The sequence below is a fragment of the Sphaerodactylus townsendi genome, linkage group LG05, assembly GCF_021028975.2.
Source record: "Sphaerodactylus townsendi isolate TG3544 linkage group LG05, MPM_Stown_v2.3, whole genome shotgun sequence".
In the NCBI taxonomy this organism is placed as follows: Eukaryota; Metazoa; Chordata; class Lepidosauria; order Squamata; family Sphaerodactylidae; genus Sphaerodactylus; species Sphaerodactylus townsendi.
Genome location: NC_059429.1, coordinates 139398045 through 139421101, shown reverse-complemented (window position 1 = coordinate 139421101; position 23057 = coordinate 139398045). Strand labels below are relative to the sequence as shown.

General features: G+C 49.8%; 1 protein-coding gene across 2 annotated transcripts; it reads left to right on the top strand.

Annotated features, from left to right (window-relative positions):
* The first annotated feature begins 1902 nt into the window (after positions 1-1902).
* CIB3 (calcium and integrin binding family member 3) lies at positions 1903-23057 on the top strand. 2 transcript variants are annotated; one of them, XM_048497830.1, is made up of 9 exons: positions 1903-2184; positions 3093-3234; positions 3497-3759; positions 4369-4496; positions 15336-15514; positions 18716-18827; positions 20538-20685; positions 22129-22324; positions 22778-23057. In XM_048497830.1, exons 1-9 carry the CDS (start codon positions 2145-2147, stop codon positions 22797-22799), a joined length of 1230 nt encoding a protein of 409 aa, XP_048353787.1. In that variant the 5' UTR covers positions 1903-2144; the 3' UTR covers positions 22800-23057. The 2 variants fall into 2 exon arrangements, with proteins under 2 accessions (XP_048353787.1, XP_048353789.1); XM_048497832.1 differs by lacking the exons at positions 1903-2184; positions 3093-3234; positions 3497-3759; positions 4369-4496 and adding an exon at positions 15794-15828 and having other exon boundaries at positions 15359-15514.

Sequence of the window (23057 nt, the reverse complement as noted above, 5' to 3'; positions counted from 1 at the left end):
CACCCTCATGTTAACAACACAGCTACAGCCAAATACTATCAAAATAGATTACAAACCACACTGTCACCTTGGACTACAAAACATTTGTCGGGTTTTGCATATGGACATCAGATTGATTATTGTGGAGGCAAGTTTATTGCTCTCGGCCTCCGATCACCCTGTGCTTGGTGTCGTGCTCTGAAGTGGCAGGATGAGTCCCCAGGAATGTGCTGCAGTGGCGGTGCAGTCCAGCTCCCTGCCATTCAACCCTACCCTGAACCTCTTCACAGCCTTCTCACTCATCAGCATCCAATGGCAGAACACTTCCTTTCTGCATCCCGAAAATACAACAGCTGCTTCCAAATGACGTCTTTTGGAGCCCACCAGGTGAAAGAGAGCAATTTCACGCCAACATTCAAAGTGCACGGACAGATCTACCACAGGATAGGAAGCCTCATGGCGGGACCCAAACAGCAGCCATCATTCCTTCAGATATACTTTGTGGGGGATGACAACAATGAGAGGGACAAAGTTCACAAATAGGCTGTAAAGAAGTATGCTGAATGTCACCCCGAAATTCATAGAGAGGCTGTGATGAAGTATGCGTAGCGAAGCACAGGTACCCTGCTAGTAATAATAATAATTAAAGGACACCAGAGAAACTTCTACGATGAGAGCATCAGGAACCACAGAGCAGATGCCTTAGCCTGGGAGTCTGCTATGGGAGACGATGGCTCCCAATATGGTCCCCCTTCACATCCTGTGTACCCAGTTCTGACCAGAACCCAGATGAACCTGCTCACCCTCACTCTGGACCTGGCCACACTTCGAAAAGGAGATTCTCGGAACATGGACCTTGCCAGCACAGTCCACAATCCAAACGGGAGATATGCTAGTATAGAAGAAAAGGATGGAATTTACTGGGTTAAAGATAGTGATGATCAGTTGCATTGGCCAGTCCCCTTAGAGGTGCAAGGAGACCTAATTCAATTCATCCACAAACAGGGGCACAGAGGAAAGGAAGCAACCCTGGATCATGTGAAGGTTGGTGGCCAGGCAAGCGCCAGGATGTTGAGCAGTGGGTAAATAACTGCCTTGCCTGTTCAATGGTCAACGCAGACCCAACTGGCCCCAAGACCCTTCTCCAGCCCCGGAGAATAGGGGATTCATGGACATGGATTCAAATAGAAAAGGAAGAAGAAGAAAAAGGGTTGGATTTATATCCCCCTTTCTCTCCTATAGGAGACTCAAAGGGGCTGACAATCTCCTTGCCCTTCCCCCCTCACAACAAACACCCTGTGAGGTGGGTGGGGCTGAGAGAGCTCCGAAGAACTGTGACTAGCCCAAGGTCACCCAGCTGGCGTGTGTGGGAGTGTCCAGGCTAATCTGAATTCCCCAGATAAGCCTCCACAGCTCAGTCGGCAGAGCTGGGAATCAAACCCGGTTCCTCCAGATTAGAATATGCCTGCTCTTAACCACTACGTGCTGCTGCTCCCATGTTATATTCTTGCATGAGGCAAATAAGTCTATTTATTTGCATGAATAGACTTATTTGCCTCATGCAAGAATAAATGCTGCCTCATAATAATTGATCCTTTCAGCAAGTGGGTGGAAGCCTTCTGTTGCAAGAACAAGGCTAGCCACCAAGCGTCCATGATGCAGCTGGGATGAGAACCCGGGAGTGGGCGTGAAAGGAGAGCTGCAAGAATTCCTTCCCTCATGACATCCCGCTCAGCGTTGTTTCAAATGTTGAAACTAAACACAGAGACGTGTGCCCCCCCGTGTCATCCTTCTCATGTGTTACGCAACACAGCAGTTGTTATTCATCTGTTCCAGCTGTGTCCCTTCATTTATTATTATCCTCAGTCATTGCTTTCTCCTCTGCTGCTGCTGCTGTTTGCCACAGGAATCACCTACGAAATAGACCTGGGCCTCCTGACACCAAACCTTTTAAAAATGGAGAAGAAGAACTCTGCTCTCCGTAGCACCGTGAGAACAGCCTGTTCTGTGTGGACGTGTGTCGAGGCTGGAAGCTGAGCAAACCTCCCCCCTTCGGTCCCCACCCACCTGTGAGATTCCACCACATCCAGCTGCTCACACGACTCCACGTTCTTAGGGCAGCCTGCAGGAAAGGAGGAAGGAAGGAAGGAAGGAAGGAAGGGGAAATGTTCTGGCCGGACTGGAGCTTACTGCTGGCCCTTACAGGTAGGACAGTCCCCTTCCCACATTCCTTGGCAGAATAGAATAGATTTGGAGCAGCTTGTTGGGGGGGGGGGGTGAAGAGGGAGAAACAGACACAACAATTATTACATTCCATGCAGCATATTTCACCCTCATTAAAGGAGATCAGATCGAACCTCCAGACACCAAGGGTGGTTTATTACGTATGATGTGATTCAACCTTAAGCAAAAGAGGGTGAAGCTGATGGTTTGGGGGGGACGAATGGGGCTGGGGAGCAAATTCCTGTTCTAATGATCAACAAGGAGGTGAAGCTGACGGCCAGACAGGAAGGCAGGGGGTCTATGTATGCAGTCAGACTGGAGCCACTTGCAGAGAGAGGGAGGACACGGAGCCAACTGGAGAAGGTGCACTTCGTAACCAGACAGGGAAATCTGAATTGGAAAATTTGCGGATTCATATTAGAGCCATGTAAATGTCTGAGCCGTGGTGGCCCTGGGTCTACGTTACCTGAGCTTCACATCCCACCTGAGCCCATGGAACAGGACTGGTTCTCGGCACAAACAGCCCTGGTTGCAATTGAGAAACAGGCTGCGTGTCCGTGTGTGTGGTGGGAAATGTTTCACAGAAAAACACAGCATATGTCACCTTGGAATATTTTCTGCCTCAGATCACTGGCTGTGTCAGCATTAACACTTTTGTGCTGTTGTGTGCTGTTATCACGTTTCACTTTGTGAGCCACCTTAAGCAGGTTCTTTCCAAAGGCCACAGACAAGCCCGGCCTCGGCTGGGAAAGGGCCGGATGGCAAGTCCAGTAAATCAGCAAAGCTTTTCCAACAAAGAACCCTCCCCTCCACGCAGCGGGCAGAAGGAGCCTCGCGCTGGCAGAGCCGTTTTCTCACCCCACTTTGTCTGTCAATCATGTCTTGAGCAGCTGCCGTGAAGCTGGCCGGAGGCACCGAATGCCAGCGCCAGTCTGTGCCGTGGCAGGTCACCCTCCGCTCTGAGCGCCACGTTTGCAGTGGGGCCCTCATCAGCGCGGAGTGGGTTCTGGCGGCAGCTCAATGCAGCAGGAGGTGAGTGCGCTCCAGGTTCACAATATCTGGCCACAAAGCCCACACAGAGAGCCAATCGTTCTCCTCTGGGGTTTATCCACCTGAACTGGGCTATTTGGTTGCCATTCAGACAAGTCCACAAGGGGTTGTAATAGAATGCCTTTGGCTAGTTACAGGCACGACTCCTAGAGGGTGAACCGAGAGCTTTCAATGCCGGCAGACCCCTTGACAGCCCAGAGAGGGAGTGAAACCTATCTTCATGTTCTGACTTCCCTTTCAACAGCCCAGAGCACATGGAGGTTTGGCTCGGCAAACATGTTCCCCAAACCCCAGAGGAGACACAGCAGGTCATCGCAGCCACCAAGGAGATTCCCCACGAGGAGTTCAACAGCCACACGCTGGATTTTGACATCATGTTGCTGAAGCTCTCGCACCCGGTGTCTCTGGATGAGTTTGTGCAGCCCATCAGCCCGTCTGGCCAGTGCGTTCCCACTGGGACTCTCTGCCTGGCCGCAGAATGGGGCGGCGGCGGCAGCAGCAGCAACAGTGAGTACCTGGGGCGAGAGGTAGACTAGTCCACACTCAGCACCAGCACTGAAGAAAGGCTGATGGTTTGGGGGGGACGTATGAGAAAGAGTGCAGGGATTCATGCACGCTTACTCGCGGCAGCATGGATCCATAGTTCCGGGGTGGGGGGGAGGTGGGCACTGATGTTCCTTGGTAACGCTATTACGATGTTATGAGAAAGCAGTAGGGGGAGGAGGAGAGTCCAGTGCAAACTCCTGACAAACTGCTTGAGAGGAGAAACTTGTTTGCCCTGTAGCCAGTAGGCAGCCTCAGTCAGGGACACACACCGGGGAGGGGTGGGGTGGGGTGGGGTGGGGCCCAGCCAGGCCAGGCCAGATCAGCCTCCTCTCCTGCCTTGTTCCAGCAAGATCTTCTCTCTCAGGGGCCCACAACTGATATATTGGAGCACTGTGGGGTTTCCGGGCTGTGTGGCCGTGTTCCAGTAGCATTTTCTCCTGAAGTTTCGCCGGCATCTGTGGCTGGCGGCACCTTCAGAGGATCTCACACAGTCCGGAAACCCCACAACGCTCCAGTGATTTCAGCTGTGAAAGCCTTCGTCAATAAACTGATATATTCTTTGGCTTTCAGCTGAAGATCTGCAGTGCACAAATCTTTCTACCGCATCCGATGCCACATGCAACAATGCCTTCCCAGGGCGTTTCACAGAGAGGATGACGTGCGCCGAGCCACTGGCCAGCAGCCAGGACTCCTGCAAGGTGAGGATCCATCCTATAACTGGACCCAAGTCCTGCATCATACCCACTGGGCAAAGTGCTGGGCGCCAAAAGTGCAGGGTTCCTTTGTGGGGTTTGGGGGTATTTTAGTGGGTTTTCCGTTTGTGGCCTGCAGGGGTGCAGTTTTTAGGCTAGCAGCACCAAAATTGCAGGGATGTTTCAGGAGACTCTCCTGATGCTATCACCCAGTTTGGTGAGGTCTGGTTCAGGGAGTCCAAAGTTATGGACTCCTAAAGGGGGTGCCCCATCCCCCATTGTTTCCAATAGGAGCTACTAGGAGATGGAGGCTACACCTTTGAAGGTCGATAACTTTGGACCCCCTGAATCAAACTTCACCAAACTTGGGAATTATCATCAGGAGAGTCACTTACTGATACCACCCAGGTTTTGTGAAGTTTGGTCCAGGGGATACAAAGCTATGGATTCCCAAAGGGGGTGTCCCCATCACCCATTGTTTCCAATGGGAGCTAATGGAAGATGGGACTACACCTTCGAGGATCCATAACTTTGGACACCCTGAACCAAACTTCACCAAACCTGGGTGGTATCATTAGGAGAATCTCCTAAAGGTACCCTGAAAGTTTGGTGCTGGTAGATTAACAATTGCACCCCTGACAGCAGGCACCCCCCAAATTTCCCCAGATTTTCCTTTTAAATCCCTTTGGCATGGATTTAAAGGGAGAATCTGAGGTCCCATGTTTAAACATTGCAAGTGATGCTGTTTCAGGGTGGGGGAGAATCAACCCCAAAATAGCATCACTTTCAATGTTGTTTAAACTGGGAACCCCAGATTCTGCCTTTAAGGTGGATTTACAAGGAGAATCTGGGCTCCCTCGTTTAAACAAGTGATGCTGTTTCCCCCAATTGGGGGGACTGGATTCAACACCATAAAATGTTTTCATAGCAGTAATAAAACATTTTGAAAGCATTGCTGTGTTCACATTTGTGAGTTGGGGCATGTTCTATAATGTGATGGTGACTTTGAAACAACCTGGTGTAAAAAATCATTGCTTGGTCACGGTGGGGGAGGGCGGCTGCCCATGGGGGGGTGCCAAACTCCAGTTTGCCTAGATATGCCACTGGGCATAGCTAGAAGGGGACCAGGGGGGTGCATGTTCCACCGGGCACACGCCTTGGGGGGCATCAAACTCAGGTTTTCCCTAGGGTTTTCCCAGTTTGCCTAGTTACGCCACTGCCTGCATGGCATGCAAATGGCAGCACATCCTGGACTCAACATGCGCTCTTGCTCTTCCGTGACCACCCCTGCACTCCACAGCAGCCATTTTGCTGTGGTGCCCTGGAAACTCTGGCTAAATTTTGCTGATTAGCAGCCACAGAGCAAAGGAAACATAAATGCAGTCCTTTTATTTCAAGACTAAGCGCATCTCTCGATGAAGCTGAGTCCAGGGAGTGTCTGTGAGAAGGACGTTTCCCCTTTGGGCTGGCTCTCCGGGCACTTTAGTTCAGCCGTGGGACATTCCCTCTTCGTCTAGGCCGGAGGTGGCACTGCTGGGCGGCCATTCCTGGCATCCCACCATCATTCCAGTCACTCTTTCACTCTTAAACGTCCCTTCCTTTAAGCAGCATAAGGCCGTCCCCTTCTGCATGTGGGGCACTCCCAGCCTCTTGGGTCCAGCCCACAGGAAGAGGATCCCCCGCCGTTCTCGTGGGCTCCGTCATCCCCCCCGTCAGGCCTACGGTTAGACCCCTGGAGCTTGGTCCCACAATCAGACGCTAGTAGATTAATCAATAGCCTTGATTATGGAAACACGAGCCCGGAGCACCAGGTCAAAGTCAGCTCTGCCCAACGTGCCTTCTGATTACACTTTCATCCCCCCGGTATTTCCCCCTCCCCTATTCTCAGAGCAGAACATTTGCTAATTGTTGGATCCGCTTGTGCCCAGCACCAAGGTTATACTATCAGCAGCAGATAACAATGTGAAGCCGCCCGGCTGCTAGCTCAGGGGTCAGATAATAACTCTTTCCCATGGCACCAGCATGTCCAGGGAGGCCTAGCTGTCTAGGAGTTACAAAGCAGCCATACATTCAGGTCAAGCCAGCAATGGTTACGTACATCAGAAGTGTAAAGCATATGGATCCAAAACATACCAGACACAACCCTGACACTACCGACAGTTCACTGAGAAAACCAGACTGGCACCCTGTCGCCTGCCTGGGAATGCTCTCTCCAACAGCCAACTGCAGCCACCCCTCGGCCAAGCCTCTCTGCTTCGGGCTGGTTGGAGCCGGTCAGCAAGCTCAGGGCTTCTCTCGCTTGGCTCCTCAGGGCGACGTGGGAAGCCCGCTGGCCTGCCAAGGGGACCTCCAGGGCCTGCTCTCCTGGAACCGCAGCTGTAGTGAGGAGTACCAGCTGGGCCTCTACACCAGGGTATGCGCCTTCCATGCCTGGATCGAATACACGATGGCCAACAACTGAACGGCAATGAGGTCCTGCTCGCTTGTTGCAACGAGTGTCCTTTGCCAGGAGGCCTTAGGGCAGGGGAGGCTGGGCTTCTAGTGGAAACCACGCCCCTTTCTTGCAAGGGGCAGGGAGGATGCTTTGGCCCTCCTTGGACTCCACCCAAGGTCCAGCCCCCTCATCTAGCCCCATTGCCAGGATTCTGCCCCTGCTCTCCCTCACTACCACTTGATCTCTCTGTCCCGCTGACCAACCACCAGGACTCTCTGGGCTTCTGTCCCCCACCCCATTTCGCCAAACTTGACTGAATTCATCCCGGGGGTTCTATTAACGTCTCTTCTTTGCAACCTAAATCAATTAAATGAATGTCATGTTGAAGAAAGCATCATTTTGAAACTATTCTTTTTTCAAAAGAAGTTAAACTACTGGCTGAATGCGTGTAAATAAGACACTATTTGCTTATACTTCTGGCATCCATTTCAGGTGGGCAGCTGCGCTGGCCCGCAGTGGAAGCACTTGATTTGAGACCAGAAGCACCTTCAAGATTTGAGATTTGAGACCAGAAGCATCCATCTCAGGCCCGTCTGAAGAGATGGACGAGGCATTCTTGGAACAGATGACCAAACTTGCACAAAGAAGAGAAATAGTAGTCATGGGAGATTTCAATTCTCCAGATATTTGCTGGGAGTCAAACTCTTCCATGACAATCAGGTCCAACAAATTTCTCACTTGCCTTGCAGACAATTTCATGGTCCAGAAGGTCGAAGAGGCAACCAGGGGAATGGCTAATTTAGATCTGCTCCTAACTACTAATGATGACCTGATTAGTGGAGTGAAAGTGGTAGGATCCTCAGGTGGGAGTGATCATGTTCTCCTGGAGTTTGTTAAACAGTGGAAAGGGGATGCTAAGCATAGTCATACACACATTCTAGATTTTAAGAAAGAAGATTTCAGTAAGCTGAGGAATCTACTGGATGCGATCCCGTGGTCAAAAATACTAAAAGAGAAAGGAGTGCATGATGGCTGGGAGTTTCTTAAAAGTGGGGTCTTGAGGGTACAATTTCAAACAGTTCCAATGAGGAGGAAAAATGGGAGGTGTCTCAGGAAACCAGGATGGTGTCTAAAGAACTTTCAACTGAGCTAAGAACTTTTCAACTGAGCTAAGAACTTTTCAACTGAGCTCCCAAAGGCACCTGGTGGGCCACTGCGAGTAGCAGAAAGCTGGACTAGATGGACTCTGGTCTGATCCAGCTGGCTTGTTCTTATGTTCTTATGTTCTTAAAAAGGACATGTACAAGAAATGGAAAAGGGAGGAAATCACCAAAGAGGAATTCAAACAAACAAGCAGGATGTGTACAGAGAAAGTCAGAAAAGCTAAAGCTCACAATGAGCTGAGGCTTGCCAGAGAAGTTAAAAACAACAAAAAAGGCTTTTTTGGTTATGTCCATAGCAAAAGGAAGAAAAATGGTAGGATAGAGTCACTGCAGGGATGAGATGGCAAAATACTAACAGGGGATGGAGAAAAGACAGAACTACTCAACACCTTCTTTGCCTCAGTCTTTTCCCAAAAAGGAATCTCTGCACATCCAGGAGAAAAAGAAACAGAAGATACAGTAGGAGAAATGCAGCACAAAATAAATAAGGAGGTAGTGCAGGAATACCTAGCTACTTTAAATGAATTCAGATCTCCAGGGCCTGATGAACTGCATCCCAGGGTATTAAAAGAACTGGCAGAAGTAATCTCAGAACCACTTGATATAATCTCTGAGAACTCCTGGAGAACAAGAGAAGTCCCGGTGGACTGGAGGAGGGCTAATGTTATCCCCATCTTCAAAAAGGGGGGAAAGGAGGACACTAATAATTACTGTCCAGTCAGCCTGACATCGATACCAGGGAAGATTCTGGAGCAGATCATTAGACAGACGGTCTGCCAGCACTTAGAAGGGAATACTGTGATCCCAAAAAGTCAGCATGGGTTTCTGAAAAACAAATCATGCCAGACCAATCTTATCTCTCTCTTTTTGATAAAGTGATGAGCTTGGTAGACCAAAGGAATGCTGTGGACATAGCATACCTGGATTTCAGTAAAGTTTTTGACAAGGTGCCCCATAATATTCTTGCAAGTAAGCTAGTGAAATGTGGACTAGACAATGCTACTATTAGATGGATTTCTAATTGGTTGTCTGATCGAACTCAAAGGGTGCTAATTAATGGCTCATCTTCATCTTGGAAAGAAGTGACTAGTGGGGTGCCACAGGGTTCTGTCCTGGGTCCAGTGCTATTCAATATTTTCATAAATGACTTGGATAATGGAATAGAGGACATGCTAATAAAATTTGCAGATGACACCAAATTAGGAGGGGTAGCTAATACCCCAGAGGACAGAGTCAGAATTCAAAATGACCTAGACAGATTAGACAGCTGGGCCAAAACAAGCAAAATGAGTTTTAACAGAGAAAAATGTCAGATACTACACTTAGGCAGAACAAATGAAATGCACAGATATAGGATGGGTGACACCTGGCTTGACAACACTATATGTGAAAGGGATCTGGGAGTCTTAGGTCGATTCCCCACTTGCTGAATTGACCTGGGTTCAACCTTGGTACTCCACACAGCCGCTAAGTTCAATGCGGGTCTGACCCAGCTTCACCCCCTCTAACTGTCAAATTTCCGACTCCACCAGGAAGGTACTACTTTTTCAGCGAACCCAGGTCAAACTCAGGTCAAAGCTAGTAAAGTGGGGAACCGTCCTCGCTGTGACTCCCGTTCAGCCAATCACAGTTCAGTGTTTGGGGCATGCACAGAACGGGAGACTCGCAGCGGAGATGTAATTGTGCCTCTCTAGTCTGCACTGGTTAGACCTCACCTGGAATATTGTGTACAATTCTGGGCACTGCCATTTGAGAGGGATATTGACGGACTGGAACGGGTCCAGAGGAGGGCAACCAAAATGTTAAAAGTCTGGAGTCCATGCCCTACGAAGAGAGGCTTAGGGAGCTGGGGATGTTTAGTCTGGAGAAGCGTAGGTTAAGGGGTGACATGGTAGCCATGTTTAAATATTTGAAGGGATGTCATGTTGAAGAGGGAGCAAGCTTGTTTTCTGCTGCATCAGAGACGAGAACAAGGAGTGATGGATTCAAAGTGAAGGAAAAGAGATTCCACCTAAACATTAGAAAGAACTTCCTGACCATCAGGGCTGTTCGACAGTGGAATGCACTGCCTCGGAGTGTGGTGGAGTCTCCTTCTTTAGAGGTTTTTAAACAGAGGCTATATGAGCATATGTCAGGAGTGCTTTGATTGTGTGTTCCTGAATGGCAGGGGGTTGGACTTGATGGCCCTTGTGGTTTCTTCCAACTCTATGATTCGATTATTCTAAGACCAACTGAAGACTTCCAGAGTATGCACGTTTGAGAGTCAAAGTTCCTCCATCAGATATCTGGTGTCTCTGACTCTTGAAAGAGTATCCCCCAGAAATCTTGTTTGTTTCTGAGGTCCTTCTGGCCTCAAATCCAGCTCCGTATCCCGAGAATCCTCAGTCCTTACAAGGCTGATAAGAGGAGTCTGTGATCCTGTGAGCAGCAAAGGCCTGGAGGAGCACCACAAGAAGGCCCCTTTGCTGGGTCAAGAAATGATAAGTCAAGGGCAAGGATGTAGGTAAGGGGGGTTCTTGGGTTCAAAACCCCCCCATTACATGTCCGAAGCTCCGCCCTGTTTGTGGTCTTGAAATTTTTTGTGTGTTTTTTTTTTTATTTTTGGCCTGGGTTCGACCTTGGGTTCAAAAAAATGCTGGAGCATTTTTGGTCAAGGCAGGTCCTGGGTTGGTGGGAGGGATTCCCAATGCAAATTTGCATCGCTGGGGATGAGTGACATGAGGGGTTATCTGAGAGGAAGAGGAGGAGCAAAGGGAAGACACAGGCCATGTGCAAGAGGCAGCTTCTCCACAGCCAAATCACAATTTTGATCACAGGCAGGAGGGGGCTGCGGGCATGCACCGCTGTTGCTTCTTCCTGCTTCCAGAAGTGGGGGTGTTGAGGGAGGCACTTCCGAGAGCCATCACGGTGACCTTGCCCAGCCCAGGGAGGTCATGCTGGAGGGCCCATGGAGCCCCTTTCCACAGCCATTCCCACGGTCCCTGGGGAAGGAAAGGAACCAGCAGCCTCCTGTGTGAACTCGCTACTTCACAGCTCCTTCCACTGAAACAGCCCCTTGGAACTTCCAGGCAAGTGAGGTGCAATTTAATTAAGGTGGATGAGACTTTTCCTTCTCAAGACTCTCTCCGGTCTCCGGTTCTCTTCTGGGATCGTGTGCTCACAAGCCACATGCACATGCCAGCTGATAACTGGACAAGTAGAAGAGCAGTTCAAGAAAATCCTTTCAATCTTATGTTCTATATATTTTAATGTTAAATGCCTTTTGATGACTGAAATGTTTTTAAAAGTAGCCGTTTTGGGGACCTGGAAATGGGTGGAAATGTGGCACAGAAATGCAAATAAAAACAAAGATATATATTTTAAAGAAATACCATGAAGCTGCAAGCCAAGAAGCCTCGAAGAAAGTTCCAGTCCGTTACCTGCAGACCCATCACTGTTGTTCCCTACAAAAATCCATGAAAATGACTTCGTACACAGGAGATAACTGTGGAAAGGATTCCCACCAGCACACTAAACAGGGGCTTCACTGAGTAGAGCAGCGTCTGATTACAGACTGAGCAACGGTCCCCCCAAAAAAATGCCGGAGCATAATTTCTTCATCCACTAGAGAGACCAATCAGAGAGCTGGGCATTTGGATGACTCCTTGTACAGCTGATTCATCTGAATGTAATTGTGCAACATTGTGGTGCACGATCAAATAAGATTCCCCCAAACTGGTCATATTTATGACTCTTTCACTTAGGAAACTCACTCAGATCAAGATAACGGTGCTGCCAAAACGCCTCTTCCTATCTGAGAATCACCCGGTCCCTGTCGTCTTGCAAACACCACAAGACGCTCACATTTATTTACGCTGTGTCCCCCTGTGTCCCCCTGATTTCACAGAGAACAAATGAGAGCCAACGGGCGGTATAATGAAGAAGGGAGTCTGATCATGTAACCCATTTTGGTTCACCATCAGGAAGAAAAAAGTGTTGTAGCGTTAGAGTGTCAGACTAGGATTTAGCACTGAAACTTGTTGGAGGACCTGAGCCTGGTTACCAGTCACAGGTCCTTTCCACACAGCACAGATGAGACGTCCTGAGAACCTTTAAAAGGGCATCTTGGGAAGGAATCCTGCACAGCTCCCCCCCCCCCCCCACAAGACATCCTCAGGATGCCTCATTTCAGCTCAAGGTGTCTTTTTTTAAGTGCACCTTTTCCCCTTACGACGCCTGAAAGATGTCCCCTGCTGTGCAGAATGCAGACCTCAGAAGGAGTCTTATTTTTCCTGTCCAAGAGCTTCACTCTCTGGTCAGTTTCACACTCCGCTTGTGCCCGACACTTTGTGTGCTGGTGAAGGGATTCCATTTGCAACGGGACCAAGAGGCAGGTCCTTGGTAGACCTGTCCTCTGCAATCTCAATGCTTTTCAAAGGGAGTCCTCTGAGCAGCTAAGATTTTCTGAGCAGCTAAGATTCTCTGGTGTGTGAGTGCATTTCTTCAGAGATAGCTCCCCCCCCCCCCACAAAAAAGGAAAACTACGCATTGCCATAATTGACAAGGCCAGCTCAGTACAACAGTGTACTTTTCTGGCTGAGAAGCTGCCCGGGATCAGGGCCTGCAGGCAGCACAGGCGTCCTGGGGCGACCCTCGGCAAATGGAGGTGGGGAAGTCCCTTCACCAGCACACCACATGTTGGGCACAAGCAGAAGGTGAAACTGACCAGAGACTGAAACGGTCAGGCAGGGAACAGCCTCTTTTCCCCCCTGACACCTTTGCTGTCTAGAACCAAACGAGCAACCGCCTCCTTTTCAGACATCCCCGAACATCTTATTTTGAGTGTGCAGAGTAGAAAGAAGCAGCCGCCTCTTTTTAAGACATACCACAGATGCCTTTTTGTGTGTGTGCTGTGCGGAACGGAACAGACCTCAGACTCGCACCCTAAATTATCTCACAGGGTTGTCAGGATACAGTGGAGAAGACAACATTGTATTTCCTTTTTTTCTTTCATATTTTCAATCATTACAATTTTAATTTTCCACTACATAACTTTATCTTCTTGAGGAAATGCACCAGTATACCAATATATAAATATAAACTGAATTAAGTTAATGAATGGAATATTAATCATCAATTCTTTTAAAGCACAGGTGACAAACTCGCGGCCCTCCAGATGTTATGGACTACAGTTCCCATCATCCCCTGCCAGCATCATGCTGGCAGGGGATGATGGGAACTGTAGTCCATAACATCTGGAGGGCCGCGAGTTTGACACCTATGTTTTAAAGTATAAAAACCTAATTGCAGAGATTCTGCAATAATCCAACTGTCCACCAGACGGTAGTGTAAACATTAATAGAAGAGAAGATGGTAAAAACGACGGTCCAGTTTACTTGAAAAGAAAGTGACTCTCTCCCAAAGAAAGGCTATACACAAAAGGTTTGTTTTTAAAAAAATAATAATTATAGGACATAATTTTTAGGCAACCCCCTCTTTTTCTGATGGCACACCTGGGCGAAAACCTAGTCTTGTATTTGGGTGCAGGTACAGTAAGACATGGGGATTTAAATGACAGCTGAATTTGGCAGCAGTAAAGGAAAAGTCATTATTACATGTCACCATTTTGGAGGATGTTTTCCTTTTCTTCTTCTTGTATGCCAAGTTTTCAAAGGGGAGAAAACTGCTTTCCTAACAACAAATCACACAGTATCACAGACTATGTCACTGCCCCTTACTCGGTAGAGGCTACAACAGTGTGTTCCCTCTCTCCCAATCATCAAATTATTCTGCTAAGCTTTTGACAGCACCACAATGCATCTTTCTGATATGTTTTTTCCCCTGTGTAGTCCCCTTTCCTCGCTTGAGGAAAACATTTTAAACAGGTATGAGTTCTCCGGTTTTGAGCTTCTTCCCTGAGCTCCACTCCCTCCTTTTCTGTCTGCCACCCGGGCACCTGCCCCTCCTACCCCCTGGATCACGTGGGCCTGCCCTGTTGTCAGCCCTCCAAAGGGTCTGGTGATATAGGATGCTGGAAAAGGTGAGCCACTGGTCTCACCCAGCAGGGCTCTTCTTGTGTAATAAGCTCCAGCGTATTTTTCACTTTCTGTAACACTTTTGAGGAAATCTTTCTGGGTGCCCATGTTCCCCCCCCCCCCCCGAGGCTTCACAGATTGAATGATGTCATCTGAAAAACTAACCCCCACCCCCACCCCCAGCTGAAAATGGGCTAACCATCAACAAGTGTCCCGTTCAGAGGCAGATGCTGCCGTCATGCTGGTAACATTGTTCAAACTCCAGTGACAGTTTGCAAAGGTGCAGGCAGCGGTATTCCCAGCGCCACTTCCGGGGGGGGGGGGGGATGCCTGCCAAAACTGCACTCAGCCCTCACAATTGTGCCCCACCCAAACTTCCCTTGGAGTTCATGGCCGGGTGCAGTTGATCAATAGCCAGCCGGGCAAGCCCCGTCCAAGCTCCCTGTGGAGTTCAGGTGAGGACGCTGGCCAGTGGGGTTGGTGGTCCTGCTCCCAAATACCACGTGGTCTTTGGCAGCGAGCCCCACTGGTCGGCGTCCTCGCCTGAACTCCACAGGGAGCTCGGGATGGGGCTTGCTCTGGACTCAGGGGGTTTGGGGGCAAGGCACAGATAGGGGCGCAGCACCCAGGGTGAGCGCTGGGTGCCGTTTTGCAAAGTTATGCCCCTGGATACAGGTGAAGTCGTCTGTGGTCGATCTGAGAAATAAGACAACTGTGAGACCTATTCAGTCTCTCTTCTATTCAGTATCCCTGGAGATGTTGCAAAAGAAGCGTTCCTGCCGCTTTAGGCCAACATGTCACCTCTCAGGGGTTAAGGAGGCAGTGGGGGAAATTATGTTCAAGAGATAAGAGGCAGAGACTTTGCAACGGGTGACCTTTTGAAGCCAGGACAGCGAGGGCCGGTCTTCATCCCCATGTTTCAAGGAACGAGACCTGTGGCCGCTGCCCTTGTGGGTACAATAAGCTTAAGGCAGTTGAGGTGCTTGTGAGGGTGGATGGAGAAGAGGTCTCTGAAGCTACTATGTCATTTGGAGAGAGATGCCAAGGGGGGCGCACGGAATGGCAGGAGGAAGCCACCGCAACGGAGCTTGGATGCTGAAGGGTCGGTCCTCTGAAGGCGCAGACTGAGGCCCGGGGGGTAACCTGAGCCTCTCTGGGGTGATGCTGCTGGACCTGCCGCTGATGCCCCCGCTGCACTCTGGATCTAATGAAATGCTTCTATTATAATCCTCAGATCCATGGAGCGATGAAAGCCGACACCCGATCCTCTCTGGTCTCAGTAAGGCGCGTTGCTGGAACTTTTCATAATCTCAGGACCAGCCTCCAGGGAAAGAGCCACGGGAGAAGGACCAGGACTCCGCCATGGGCAACAAGCAGACCACCTTCACTCTGGAGCAGCTGGATGCGTATCAGGTAAGAGCGTCCCCCTGGCGTGCGTCTGCTGCAGGCAGAGAAACACTGCTGATGCCAGCCCAAAGGGGGAAGGGAGGGGAGGGGGAAGAAACTCTTTCTCAGCTACTTGGGAGCAAAAAAATGGTCGCCTTTTCTTCCATGGATAGAAGGCTGAAGAGCTCCCCGTGGCCTTGAGAACAAGAACATGGAGGTGTCGAGGACTGTAACGATGAGGGTAGAAATAACTCCCGCGTGGGGGCTGGAACACCTATCTCTCTGACTTGAGATTTCTTGTTTCAGGACACAACATTTTTCACCAAGAAAGAGATTCTCAGGTGAGGATGTTTTTCAATACAAACATGTAAAATCCAGCCACTTGACAAGCTATTTTGAAAAGATTCAATCGATTAAAATATTTATAACCCATCTTTCCTCTTGGCTCAAGGATTAAGAATAACTGGGCCAGAGTCATTGTCTGCATTTCTTCCACCAAAGGAAATAGAATTCGGCATTTAGGTTTTCCACAGACACCAAAGACAGAATGCCACAGCAAGAATGCTGCTTTGACTCGCCCCCGTTACTTTTCCAGAGCTGAGGAAATCTCAGGGGCCAGAGTTTAAGATGTCTGCAGGATGGGTTGTGATGCCCACACCCTTGTGAGACACCACAGGTTGGCTAAAGTCCCACTCCCAACCTGCCTGTGCACATTTTTAACTGAGTGAGTGAGTGAGTGAGTGAGTGAGTGAGTGAGTGAGTGAGTGAGTGAGTGAGTGAGTGAGTGAGTGAGTGAGTGAGTGAGTGAGTGAGTGAGTGAGTGAGTGAGTGAATCCTCCCCCTTTTAAAATGGGCATCACAACCCATGTTGGAGGCTGTTTTTCAGATCTCTTGATTTCTGTTTTGAAACCATATCTATCACAAAAAAAATAAAGCAGCAGGGAAAACAGAGAACTTTGACAACAAAGTATTTTAAATGCTTTCCTGTGAATGGACAATCCAAGGGCACTTGGGACCCATGGTCCGCCAGCCGCCAGCTCCTCCCAAGGGATTCCACAGAGATTGGGTCAGGCCTGGTCAGGAACAGCCCAGGACCGCGGGGCAGGAAAATCCTGCCAGATTTACCCCCTTTTAGCCATTTTTGAGCTGCTGCACAACAACACACAAAGAGGGTGTAACTTAAGTATGGGTGCATTTTCATGCCTGGAACGGAGTCCAAGCCCATAATTGTATCATGAATAAGACATCTATTATTCATAAGGAGTCCTTTAGAAACTTCTCTCTCTTTGTTCTTTTCTACTTTCACTGATGACAGCTGTGAGCAGCCACTGGACCTGCTAGAAAAACAAACAGCTGCCCACCCACCGACCCCCCCCCCACAGCCCACCCCAAAACCCCATTCTGCCTCCAGATTATCTGAATAAAATTCCCCCTCCCTTTCATTTAAAGCTGTCAGAGAAGGAAGGCAGTTGGGTAGCTCAGTCCTACATAGCCCCACTGAATTCACAAGAAAAAATCTGCATAAGACTGAAGTGGACACTGTCCTCAATTGGTAAAATACTACAAAGAAGGATGAGTTTGTTAGACACACAGAGAGAGAGAGGTGGCATTTAGGCCTCCTGTGCCCTGGCTTGCTGCATCCAGAGCTCACATGTTTGAGTGATCGAACATGCACTTTCCACGCACCTGTTATCTACCTATTTGCTGTGGGTGGGGAAAATACTCTTGTGTAGTCCAGCTTTACCATGCAGCTGTTACAATTGTCCTATTGCGAGATCCGGTCATTGCCTCGTGCTGAGTCCTTTTGTCTTCAATGAAAATATGACTGTACAATTTCCAGAAATGTTGAAGCCACAGAAATAAATACCAGGTAGTGTTGGAAGGTCAGAAATTTTGGAAGAAATTAGAATATATGGAATGCTTACTCTCCCAGTCAATCCTAAACGTCTACTGATTTAACAGCAAAAATGTCTCATTTATTATACCATAAAACTGTACTATTTAGAAGTACTTAGAAGTATAAGTACTTAGAAGTATAAGTACTTAGAAGTATAAGTGTTTTCATTTTCTATAAGAAAAATATATAGCAAATTGCTGCACCCTATGCTACGATACCTCATGCATCTTAATTTTTGCCATCAGAGAGGGAGGGAAAAAATTAAAGTAGAAGATAGAAAACAAATTATGAAGTAAAAAAAAACTTTATTTGGACAGGAACTCACAGAGAATTGTGACCTAGTCACAACAGAAAACTGCTGGCATTTTTGGACATTAAGTTAAACTTTATAACACGTTATAGCCATAGAAGTCAATCTATAGCTCCCAATCTTGATCCTCCTTGATCTGAGGTTGCAAAGGCCTCAGCAGACCAGGTGCTCGGGAGCAGCAGCAGCAGCAGCAGAAGGCCATTGCTTTCACCTCCTGCATGTGAGCTCCCAAAGGCACCTGGTGGGCCACTGCGAGTAGCAGAGTGCTGGACTAGATGGACTCTGGTCTGATCCAGCAAGGCTCGCTCTTATGTTCTTATGTTCCTGACAGCTCTAAACTCTTTAATAATATGCATTATCATTACGCACGTTATGGCATATTAACTGTTGCCAGAATTTCCATTAAAATATTATTGACAAAGTTGTATGTCTACAGTACACACAGGAATTATTACCTACTGCTACAGATTCTTATACATTTTGAGAAAAACCACCTGTCTTTTCACTCATTCTAAAAGAAAAAAAATCCTAAACTTCTTTTCATTATTCCCTAAAATTTTCTAGTTTTTCCACAGAAAAAAATCTGAAGAAGTCTGAGTACTTGTTCGTGCTGCATGCGTTTTGCATATGCAAACCTTATCTTAAGAAAAAATTCACCCATTCCAAGACACAAAATATTTCATGAGAGGGTTTTTCGGCGCTCGCCAAAATTTCCATCCAAAAACCTGGGAAGATTCCTAAAAAAAAAACCCCCCCCCCCCCCCCCCCCCCCCCCGGGGCCTTCTCAGCCACGCCTGCAATAGTCTCCAGCTCTCAGCCTTTGGCTGTCAAGTCCAGTTGACAAATCCCCAACAGAGGAGCCACCCCCCAGCAGAGAGGCCTCTTTGCTTGTTCAGAAACGTGGGCTGGACCCTGCCTGTCACTCAGCAATGTCTAAACATAGCTCGCCTATCTGAACAAACTCTCCAGTCTGTGGCACCGGGGACTCCCAGGGCTGGGTGACCCTTTCCTTTGCTTGCAGGTTGTTTTACAGGTACCGTGATCTGGCCCCTCAGCTGGTCCCGCTGGACTACACAAAGAAGCCGAACGTGAAGCTCCCATATGAACTCATTGGCAGCATGCCAGAGCTGAAGGTATTGGCCAGCGAGAGGAGGCGAGGGAAGGGCGAGGAGAAGCAAGGACTGTGGGGAAGGCTTGTGGGAAGGGCTCAAACCTGGTGGGCTTTTCGCTCCTCGTCCTGCAATCCAGACAGACAAAACACACCAGCACAAGGCTTGCTCAAGAACTCCCGGGAGAAATGAAAAGACCTCACCAGTCACAAGAGATAAAGAATAAGGCCAAGGCCGACGGGGCACTGCTGGTTGGCCACTGAATTTATATTCTTCTTTCAAAAACAGCTGCAAGACTGAGGCTCCTTCCGCACATACAGAATAATGCCAGAGGCCTGATGGCTTCGGCTGATAGGCATACTCTGACAACTGTTTACACCACCAGCAAGACAAAAGTTCCACTGGAGCTCCCTGCAGCCCAAGCATGAGAGGGCTTCTTTTGGTCACCTCGGGGGACAGCCTTCTTGGTCTGCAGTAGAGCCGGCAGATTCAAGGCCAGAAGTCTTAGAGACCAAACAGATTTTCAGGCTAGGAGCTTTCAAGAATCAGAGCTCTCCAAAGCTTATATCCCAAAAGGTATCTGAGACGGGGACTCCGAAATGCTCCTACCCTAGAAATCTTGTTGGTCTCTGAGGTGCTCCTGGACTCAACTCCACTTGTTCGGATGGGCGTGGGAGAGACGTTCTTGAGGGACAAACAGGAAGCAAGAGGGGAACAGAGAGCGCTGCCCCCTGTCAAGGTCTGCCCTCAAAAGACTAGGTATAGATTTTTAAAAAGAAGTCAGGGGGCCACGCCCCCACACGTCCATGGGGGCATGGCCACACCTCCCCAAGCCCCAGCCCCGATCTCAGTGTTTATAAAAGCAGCTCTCCGAGGCCAACGACAGCAGACTCCACTGCCCCCCCCGCCTCGCCACGCCCCCCCCCCACCAGCTGAGCTTCCAGCCAGCAGCTGGCAGTCCCTCTCTTCCTTCCCCTCCGGGCAGAGGCGTAGCTAGGGAAAATGGAGCCCAATGCAAAACCTGAGTTTTGCACACACATCCCATGGGCAGCCGCTGTGATGCTGGAATCCACCCCAACCAGCATCTCTTTCAATGGTGTTTAAACTAGGGAGCCCAGATTCTCCTTTTAAATCCACCTTAAAGGGACAATCTGGGGTCCCCAGTTAAAACAACATTGAAAGTGATGCTGTTTTGGAGTGGATTATCCACCACCCTGAAACAGCATCACTTTCAATGTTTAAACCGGGGACCTCAGATTCTCCCATTAAATCCATGCCAAAGGGGGTGGATTTAAAAGGAGAATCTGGGGGAATTTGGGGGGTGCCTGCTGTCAGGGGTGCAATTTGTAAGCTAGGAGCACCAAACTTTCAGGGTATCTTTAGGAGACTCTCCTGATGATACCACCCAGGTTTGGTGAAGTTTGCTTATGGACCCTCAAAGGTGTAGCCCCCATCTCCTATTAGCTCCCATTGGAGTCCATAACTTTGGACCACCTGAACCAAACCTCACCAAACCTGGGTGGTATCATCAGGAGAGTCTCCCAAACAACCCCTGAAATATTAGTGCCGCTACCCTAAAAGCTGCTCCCCCTGCAGGCCAAAAAATGAAAAAACACTTAAAAATACAAAAAACCACAAACGGGGCAGAGCTGCAGACATGTAATGGGGGGGGGGGTTAAACCCAGGAAACCCCCCCCTTACCTACGTCCTTGTGTGCCCTGCCTCCATCCACAGGACAACCCCTTCCGGCAACGGATTGCTGAGGTGTTCTCTGAGGATGGGGAGGGCAACATGACCTTGGACGACTTCCTGGACATGTTCTCTGTGATGAGTGAAATGGCTCCTCGGGACCTCAAGGCTTATTATGCCTTCAAAATATACGGTGAGTGGGCCTGGGAAAGCTTCAGTCGGGGGGGGGGCAGCCTGCAGGATGCTGCAGAGGCAGCATAGAAGTCCCCTGAACACATCGACACAGGCCAGGAGTCCTGTTCTCAGGGTGGCAGCAAAGTGCCTCACTAGGACCCCCAGAGATGCTGCCTGTGGTGCTGCAAAGGGGGTCCCTTCCTTGGAACACCTTTGGGGGAGGGGGGAATAGCCCCTTCTACATGCCAGTGGTCACTTCAGCAGCTAGCAGGGACTGTGGAGGTGGGAAGACCAGGGTGATATAATGGGTCTCTTGAAGAAAAGGTGCTTGCAGAGAGCATGTAGCCAGGAGCACCCTCCCAGGCCCAGAGGCCACCCTCCAGCCAGTCCAGCGATGACACAACTGCTCAAGGAACAGAATCTGTTAGGAGGCAACAGCAGCAGCCTTCTGGGGGGAGAGCAGAAGCGCTCTCAGAAGTGAGATCATCTGAGGGTGCAGAGCTGCTGTCGCTGGGCCCCCACGGGAAGCCGTGTGACTCTCCCAACAAACACTGCCAGAGATGCACCCTTGGTGGACTCTCGGTGAGAAAGGCTGATTGTCCGGCAAACTGCCAGGCTCTCAGCCAGGGGCGCATCATCTACTGAAACTGCACCCAGAGGAAAGATGCGCCCTCTGCCCAACTCCAGGTGAAGTTCTGGGCTGGGCTCGGCCAGCTGCAGCTGTAAACTACGGGCTCCACTTCCGAAGCCTGCAGTTGGGCCAGCTGAGCCCAGTCTCGGACCGCAGGCTCTGCCCTGGCCAAACTCAACTTCATACTGCTGGCTCCGCCTCCCAAGTTCTGCCCCAAAAGTCACCTGGACTTCAGAGGCGAAGCCAGAAGCATGAAGCTGGACCCAGCCAGGCTGAGCCTGCAGTTTGAGAGACAGCTCACAGTTTAAAGCTGGATCCAGCCGAGCCCAGCCTTGAACAATGTGCCAAAGACTAGGCACGTGGAATTTGCGGTAGGGCATAAACTTGAACCCTGGACTTGGGCCCAGCCTTTAACTGCTCATCCTGCCCCCAAATTCCATGTGGGGTTCATGGGCAGGGCACGCAGTTTGACAGGGGGCCCTCCTCTCCCTCCTCCTCTCACAGATAGACTGCCACCACCTGCGCTCTGCCTCTCATCTCTGGAGGAGAGACCAGCCAGCACCCTCTCAAAGGGCAGCACCCAGAGCAGATGCCCTGCCTGCCCCACCCACCCTCCCTAGATACGCCTCTGCTGCTCCCAGCAGAATGCAGGTCAGAAAGGGCCCAAGGGTGTGCCAAGCAACCCTGTAGGGTGGTGTGCCCAGCCCCCGCTGCCAGGGTCCATATCTGGTCCTGCTTTTTCTCACTCAAGAAGAAGGGAGACGACCAGAGCTCAGGGAGGGGAGGCGCGCATGGCGGAAGCGGCATTGGCAAAGCGCTTCTTTCTGATAGACTTTAACAATGACGACTATATCTGCAAATCCGACTTGGAGAAAACGGTGAACAAGCTGACCCGCAAGGAGCTGACCCCGGAGGAGGTGTGCTTGGTGTGCAACAAGGTGATTGACGAGGCAGACATGGACAACGACGGGAAGCTGTCCCTGCAGGACTTCCAGCACATGATTGTGCGAGCGCCTGACTTCCTCAGGTAAAAGAAGCCGCCCTGGCCTCGGCCGGCCTCGCCTCCCAACCTGGTCGGGGGCATAGAAACCCTTTTGCAGATGCTAAACTGTTTTTTAAAACCCACATCAGATGGAATCACACTGAGAAGGCCCCGAAAGCCCCCTCCCCCAACCCCATGTTGGCCACTAACAAGAAAGGCCCAAGAGGAAGTGTTAGGGTGCCGTCCACACAGCCCAGGCGCTGCTTCTTAATCATCAGCACGCACAACACACAGCAACGGCTGTTCTGTTCAGCCAGAACGACGGCATTCTGTCGAAGTACCTGACTTGCTTTGGGTAGCAGCATTAGAATCTGGCTTCCACCTGGTTTTGTTTTTGTTGTCTTTGCTGAAAGTCTCATTTGCCTCCCCCATGCCCTTCTTACTACTTGCTTAACTAGAATTGGGAAACGTGCTTAAGTATTATTGTGTTTTTCACAGCACTTTTCATATTAGAATCTGAAAGAAGGGCTAAGAAGACAACGGGACCTCAGACCCCCCCCCCCTTCCTTCTTCCAACATGAGTGAATCATATTATTTCATCCTGTCTGGATTCAAAGCTGCTGACTGTGGAGGACAAATGAATGGCCTCGCGGGCTCCAACGAAGACCAGGGGCCCCCACCAGACCTCCATATCGCCTCTTGCTGGGAAGATGGCACCTGGGAATGCTGCCGACACAAACCTCCCCCTTTCTCTCCTTCCCTCCCTCCCTCTCAAACC